We start from the raw sequence: 7,520 nt of genomic DNA, 5'->3' as shown, positions 1-7,520 counted from the left end.
AAGAGAGAAAATTAAAATAAAACAAAATTTAAAGAACAAAAAAAAGAGTGAGAGAGTGAATATACTAGAGAAATAAGGGGGTGAGAGAGAGAAATAAGGGTATATCAGGGAAAAAAAATTTTCAAAAATGAAAAGTATTTTAAAGTGGACAAATTTTTAAAACTACCCGTTATAATAAGATGGACAAACTTAAAACAAGGGAGGGAGTAATAGAATACAATTAACAAGCTAAGAATGCTTATAAAAAGTAATTAAGTCTGGATAAAGCTAATGATTGATTAATGAGTGATGTAGAGTCAAATGTATCCTAAAAGACAGGTTTCAACTTTTAATACATTTGGGACACTAATTTTATTGGGATGCTTCGGAATTTCGTCTCAAGTTTGACCACTTGTAAAAACATACAACCTCTGAATTGGGTTCAAGAGAATCTTTGATTTTTGTGGTTAGCACGTCGAACTAATTTTCTAAACAAGAGCATTGAAAAGAAAAATAGGGCATAAAAATACAAAATATTATATATGAAAATTACTAAAAGCTAAATATCTTAAAGGAATATTATTACTAAAATTAAGGGTAATTATCCTATACTAAATTGAGATTTGATTTATAGTTTAAATTTGTAAGAATGTATCATGTTATTTTCATGGTTACCACATAATATCTTATTTTTAATGTTAATGGGCTAGAATTAATTTTGTAAAGAAAATGAGATGATTGATGTATATGAAGTGTGACAATTAAAATGGTCAAGAAACTTTCCTATCAAAATTACACTAATTTTTCATAACCAATCACATCATTCACTAATAACAACCGAACAGGTCGTTAAGGATTTAAAAACTCACATTAGAAAATTATTCTTCAACTTTACTGAATTTTGCTATAAAATCTTTTTGGTTATCTGTAATTAGAATAGCACGCATATTGAGCATGGATTCAAAGTTAAATCATATTCGGTTGAATTATTTTTTTGATTCAGATTATTTTTCATTTAAAAGAGATCACGTTGATCCAACATGCAAAACGTAATTATATTTTTATTTTAAAGTTTATGAAGATTCAAGAATTAATTAATAATCAAAATATGCATGAAAGTTAACTAGAGATATGATATTATTGACCTTTATATATTTAAAAAACAAAAATTAAACAAATGGATTTAAATTATATTATATACGGGACCAACATTTTTTGACTTACAAGTAACTTTTAAATTGTAAGTAAAAATTTCAGCATAAAATTGTGAGAGAGAATCTCAAACCCACATAAAACAATAAAAATATATAAATTAATCTCACAATTAAATAAAATTGTAACAGAGAGTGGGATGGAGAAGTATATCCCAATTTTAATTAATCCTTCCAACTGTCTGGTTTGTTAGCAATTTTAGGAGCAAATTTTGGTAACAATTGAAATTGCTATTATTCATTCTTTTAGTCCAAAACTAAGAAACTATCAAAAGAAAGGAGAGAGAAGAGAAAATAAAAAAAAATAAAAAAAAGGAGGGAAAAATATTAATCAGAAAATAAATATATTTCCCACAAAAATAGACACAGAAAAACACAGAGATTTGGCCATTTGCTCCATTTCTTTCACAATTTTTTTCTAGATTTTCCCAATATCAATTGAACATCTATCTTTTTAAAAATATTTAAATCTCATTTACAAAGATTTTCATGTGTCTTAAAGTTATAATCTTTTTGTTGAAATTTGATCATCTAGCTATTGGGTTTCTTAAAGTTTGAATCTTATAAACAATGTGGGTTGATTCATATTGTTAAGGAGGAAAAGGAAGGAAAATAAAAGATAAAGATTGTAACTTTGTCTTTTGAATTGGGAGAAATTCATCAATGGAAAATGGGTATTATTTGATGAGGAAAAAAGGGGGATAAAGGAAATATAGTTAATATTAGGTTAAAAAAAGGGAGGAAGAGAGAATGAACAAGGATTTTGGTGGTATTTTCAAGTTCAAGGTACGGAAATCAAGCGCATTAGCATCAAAAAAGAGGACAAAATCAAATAGTATATTTACATCAATGTCTGTTGCCCATGTGGACGACGAGGACCTGGCCGGACCCGGGCCTGGGCCCGGGTCTGGAGAGTTGTATCATTCAGAGAAGGTGTTTAGCAATGGAGATTTCTATACAGGTCAATGGGTTGATAATCTTCCCAATGGTCATGGTAAGTATTTATGGAATGATGGTTGTATGTATGTGGGTGAATGGAAAAAGGGTAAAACCACAGGTAAGGGTAGATTTATATGGCCTTCAGGAGCAAATTATGAAGGGGAATTTAAGAAAGGGTATATGGATGGTAAAGGAACATTTGTTAGTTCATATGGGGATACTTATAGAGGGTATTGGTCAATGAACTTGAAACATGGGAAAGGGAATGAAACCTATACAAATGGGGATTATTATGAAGGGGAATGGATTAAAGGAAAGCAAGAAGGTGATGGAAGATATCAATGGGTTAATGGGAATTGTTATTGTGGTCAATGGAAAGATGGAACATTTCATGGAATTGGGGTTTTAACTTTTGGGAATGGGAATGAATTTGAAGGGATTTGGGAGGATGGATACCCTGAAGGGGAAGGTACATATAAATGGGTGGATGGAAGTAGTTATGTTGGTTTTTGGAGTATAGAACCTAATAATCAAAATGTTACTTTTTATGGTGCAGCAGGAACTTCTGATGATTCTAATGATAATACTGATTGGGACCCTTTAGAGTTTTACAATGTTGATTTGAGTGGTTGTAAGGTTTATATACCTGAGGTGATTACCATTTTTCCATCAGAAAAGATGTTAAATTGGCCTAGTTTCAATGGTAATGGAAGGCGGTCGATTGATGGAAGAGGCTCAAAAGTAGATAATATTGAAGGAAACTCTTGGGTTAATGATCAAGATGCTACGAATGGGAATTCGTTGTCTCGAAACTTTCAACCTATGTTGCTCCCAAAGACGATCAAGAGGCAAGGGGAGACTATATGTAAGGGGCATAAAAACTATGAGTTGATGCTCAACTTGCAGCTAGGAATAAGGTAACTAACTAACTAAGATATTTTCTTTTGAAACTGAAGTGTATATATGTGTTCAAGCCTTTAGACTATGCTCATTACATAAAACCAGGTGCACTAGTGTGATTAGTTTTGATTGTTTAGAGCAGGGCAAACCTAGGCTCGGGCCTGCATATACCATGGCCATGGTCATTTGATTAAAAACACTTGATAAAGAATTGTGTAACATATAACACAAAAGATTGGCTGTTGAGAGTTAGCTCAATACACATGCATAGATGAGTGTCTACCTTATCTTATGCTAATATCTTAAATGCACCCTTGTAACTGCGTGCTTTTGGCCTATCAGAGTGAACCATAGTGTAAAAATGGGGTAACGGTCATGGTCGCGGTAACGTAATGATGTTGCGATAACGAGATTAATACGATTATTTTAACGCTTAAATATGAGTTGAATCATAAGATATCACTCACAGCCCAAATGCATTTTCTTAGACCTTTACTACGTGGGAATTATCAGTTCGTTTGTTTTAAAAACCTTTACAATGCCGTTGATACGATGTGATTTGGCATTGTTTTTACACTATGTAGTGAACTTTAGCTGTTCATAGAAGTAAAACTAGTGCACAAAAGAAACGATTAGAAGTTCTTTCAATTTTTAGTTTTTTATTATCTAACACTAAAACATACATCAATTGTGTTTTTACTGTTTGTTGATCAAAGTTCTTAAATGTATAATTAGCCTTGGTTGTGTGTGTGCAGACATTCAGTGGGAAGACCCGGGCCACCAGTAAAGCCTAACCTGAAATCTTCGGCGTTCGATCCAAAGGAAAAAGTATGGACAAAATTCCCACCTGACGGATCCAAGCACACTCCTCCTCACCCATCTTGTGAGTTCAAATGGAAGGATTACTGTCCTTTGGTTTTCAGGTTAGCCTTATGATGTAGGTACTTTTGATTCTTCAAGTTCTTTTTTAACATATAGTAATCGTAATACGAAACATAATCTTATATATAGGTTTTCAATTTTATGTGCTCGTGTATATCTATACGTCTAGCCAAGATCATTTAATCAAGTGATAGAATTTTTTACCTTGTTGGTTTGATGAAATTTCTGGTTAGGACTTTGAGAACATTGTTCAAAGTGGATGCAGCTGATTATATGATATCAATTTGTGGCAATGATGCCCTTCGAGAACTTTCATCCCCTGGGAAAAGTGGAAGCTTCTTTTACTTAACTCATGATGACAGGTATATGATTAAGACGATGAAAAAGTCCGAAGTAAAGGTGAATTCCTATGTTTTCTTGCTCTACATTTCCTGACTTTTCTCGGTTTATGTATTCTTGCTAGCTTAATTGGCTGAAACCCTTGTCAGGTTCTTCTTAGGATGCTTCCTGCGTATTATAATCATGTTCGTACCTTCGAAGACACATTAGTCACAAGGTTCTTTGGTCTTCATTGTGTGAAATTGACAGGAGCTGCACAGAAAAAAGTAAGTTTCTGCAATTTCTACCCTCCATTTCCTACAACAATTTCTACTCATATTTCTTCCAACTATTGGAACAGGTACGATTTGTCATAATGGGAAATCTTTTCTGTACCGAGTGTGCAATTCACAGGCGTTTTGATTTAAAGGGTTCTTGGCATGGGCGTACAACAGATAAACCCGAGTCAGAAATTGACCCAACGACCACCCTTAAAGACCTAGATCTTAATTACTTGTTCCGACTACAGAGGTTTTGGTTCCAAGAGTTCTGCAGGTATTAGTGTTATTTGAAAATTGTTAATCGATCTTCCTTCATCCGTAACTAGGTCACTTTCAACGGTTCTAGGGTAGTAAATCTTTTCGTTTTAACTGGTATGATATCCCTTCGTGCAGGCAAGTAGACAGGGACTGTGACTTCCTCGAACAGGAGAGGATTATGGACTATAGTCTTTTAGTCGGCTTACACTTCCAAGATTCGGGTGCAGGACCAGCAGACGGTAATTCAATTGGATAAAACCCACCACCTTAATACTAAGAATACTATCAGTTTTGTTTGATTTGGCTGAATGATGTGCTAAATTGTTCAATGCAGGAATCGGAGACAGAAATAGTGATGTTATAGCTCCCCGCCTTTCAAAAGTAAACGAAACAGATAGACTTGTTTTTGATCCTAACCAGTAAGATCTTGTGCACCCACTGTCATGTACTCGTCAGAGGGGGTGTTTGGCAAAATAACTTGTTGAACATTAGCTTATTTAGCTGCAAATTTATGGTTGAGTGGTCAAACCATTTAATGCTAGTAATTAGTGAATTGGCCGGTTGAAACAACTTGTTCTTAAGAATTAGCTAATTTAGAACAAACTGCTCCCATCAGTATGTTCAAAATCAACTAGTCAAATCAGCCACTCCAATCAATTATTAGCAATTTGTCAAACACCTCTTAATCCTATGAATTTTCAAGAAAAATCGTTTACCAAAATTTAAATTATAGGTGGGCATCGATTAGATTAGGAATTAACATGCCTGCACGAGCAGAACTAACAGTACGAAGATCAGATGGTGGTGAGGGTTCAGTAATAGTACCAACAGGCGATTGTTACAATGTTATCATCTTCTTCGGAATAATTGACATCCTACAAGACTACGATATCAGTAAAAAGTTAGAGCATGCGTACAAGTCTTTCCAATATGACGCTACTTCTATATCTGCTGTTGATCCTAAGCAATACTCCAAACGTTTTCGAGATTTTATTTACAAGGTATTTGCGGAAGATGGGTAATCAAGGGAAGAAAACATTGTTATACAAAGATAAGAAAACTCGAGCTTTCAGTTGAATTGATCATTTTAAAGACGGAATTTTTTAGCAGCATGACTGGGCGTGCGGTTTCGGGCCATCAGACCCGGCAGCATTCGGCAATGACAATCCCTACAACTAGTTCTTAACTTCATCATGTGTTCCTCTAATTTATAAGGACTAATTCAAGGGACATATTTTAGTGAAAAAATGGGTATAGATTAACAACAAAAAGGACTAAAGAAAGTATGAGAGACTTTTTAAGCTGTAAATTGCAGCTCCTAGTTTTAAGTCAAAGGATAATGTTGATTCTTGTTGTACCTCAAAAACTTAATTAAAAAGTCTTTTATGTTTTAGGTCCTTGAAAATGGAGGGACATGGGTCTTTGTAGTAGTGCTAATTCTACATAACACAAAGATGCCAACTTTTTTGGGTACTCTTAGAGATAAAGAGATTCTTACCGTTAATTAATGTTCTAACTTGTATGTTGTGCTTAATACAAATAATGGGTACAATCTAAATTCAATTATGTTATGTTTGCCGTTTGGAAATGATAATCATATTTGAAAATATAAAATTGGATCAAATTTAATGTTTGGCAAATCAATAAAGTTTAATTTTGAATTTGAGTTAATTCCATCATTGTTTTAAAATAGTTAAAAATGAAAATTTGATAATAACATTTCAAACCTTATCATTCTCAAATTAATTTTTGTGATTCCATAATTGAAATCTACAATTTGAAATAAATTACTTATGGAAAATTCCATTTGGTAACCCTATGGTTTTGGGTTTTCCACGTGGTGACTAAAACTCTTAAAAAATTCGCGCGGTAACCCTGAGGTTCACCAAATTATTCAACTATGACCTTTTTGCACATAAAACGTTAGCAAGCGTTAATTTCGAAGCTTTAAAGTTGTTTGTATGCCTATTTATGCGACTCATCATTTCAAATTCTATCAATTTCAACCTTTTTCCCAAAACATAAGCCCTGATTCAGCATTTCAAGTATTATATTTAAATTTGGGGGAAAATATGATTTTGATGAAAGATGGTAGAGTTTGGGTTTTTGTTTGGGGGAGAAGGTTAAAATTAATGGAATTTAAAAAGGTGAGTCGTATAAATAGGCGTACAGCAGCCTTAAAGCTTCGAAATCAACGTTTGCTATTGTTTTATGCGCAAATAGGTCACGGCGGGACAATCTGGTATCCTCAGGGTTACCGCGTAGATTTTTTAAAAATTTTGGTTACCACGTAGAAAATCTAAAAACCGTAGGATTACCACGTAAAATTACTTATTATTTCTAAACACAAATAATTCATCCCGTTTATTCAGTTATATTTGTTTTTTTAGAATACGAGTATTCTAGCTTGTCTTCTCATTAGGTAGTTGTGAGCTTGGGGTTACTTTTCATTATAGTAATTAAGCATTTCTACATGACCGTTCAAGACGGTCGAACGAGAAAGTTTTGAGACAAGTTATTTTTGGGTTCGGTTCAAATTGATCCAATATACCAACGGCTACACGGTAATATTTATGAGTTATTTTTAGATTATTGGTCATATTCTCGATATTATTATCCATTAATTTTTAATTAGATTTAATGTTAGGTTGATAATTAAAAGGTATTATAATTATTTTTATGTGATATTCAGTGGCGGATCCAGAAAAAAATAAGTGATGTCAATAATAAAAAAAACTTACAATCACCATTG

General features: G+C 33.2%; 1 protein-coding gene across 1 annotated transcript; it reads left to right on the top strand.

The window, feature by feature from the left end:
* Positions 1–1,585: 1,585 nt before the first annotated feature.
* Positions 1,586–6,189, top strand: LOC130800652 (phosphatidylinositol 4-phosphate 5-kinase 6-like). The gene is made up of 8 exons (XM_057664219.1): positions 1,586–3,046; positions 3,785–3,952; positions 4,145–4,310; positions 4,400–4,516; positions 4,591–4,784; positions 4,904–5,007; positions 5,103–5,187; positions 5,502–6,189. The coding sequence occupies exons 1-8, from the start codon at positions 1,941–1,943 to the stop codon at positions 5,788–5,790; spliced, it is 2,229 nt and encodes a 742-aa protein (XP_057520202.1). The 5' UTR covers positions 1,586–1,940; the 3' UTR covers positions 5,791–6,189.
* The last annotated feature ends 1,331 nt before the right edge of the window (positions 6,190–7,520 follow it).

This window comes from Amaranthus tricolor, chromosome 15, assembly GCF_026212465.1.
Source record: "Amaranthus tricolor cultivar Red isolate AtriRed21 chromosome 15, ASM2621246v1, whole genome shotgun sequence".
In the NCBI taxonomy this organism is placed as follows: domain Eukaryota; kingdom Viridiplantae; phylum Streptophyta; class Magnoliopsida; order Caryophyllales; family Amaranthaceae; genus Amaranthus; species Amaranthus tricolor.
This window is presented reverse-complemented; position numbering and strand designations above follow the sequence as displayed.

Bases quoted from the DNA above. Each gene is read 5' to 3' on its own strand.
- LOC130800652 (XM_057664219.1), top strand. From the start codon at position 1,941: ATGAACAAGGATTTTGGTGGTATTTTCAAGTTCAAGGTACGGAAATCA. The intron at 5,008-5,102 runs GTAATTCAATTG...TGTTCAATGCAG, and splicing joins GGGTGCAGGACCAGCAGACG to GAATCGGAGACAGAAATAGT. The intron at 5,188-5,501 runs GTAAGATCTTGT...TTTAAATTATAG, and splicing joins CTTGTTTTTGATCCTAACCA to GTGGGCATCGATTAGATTAG.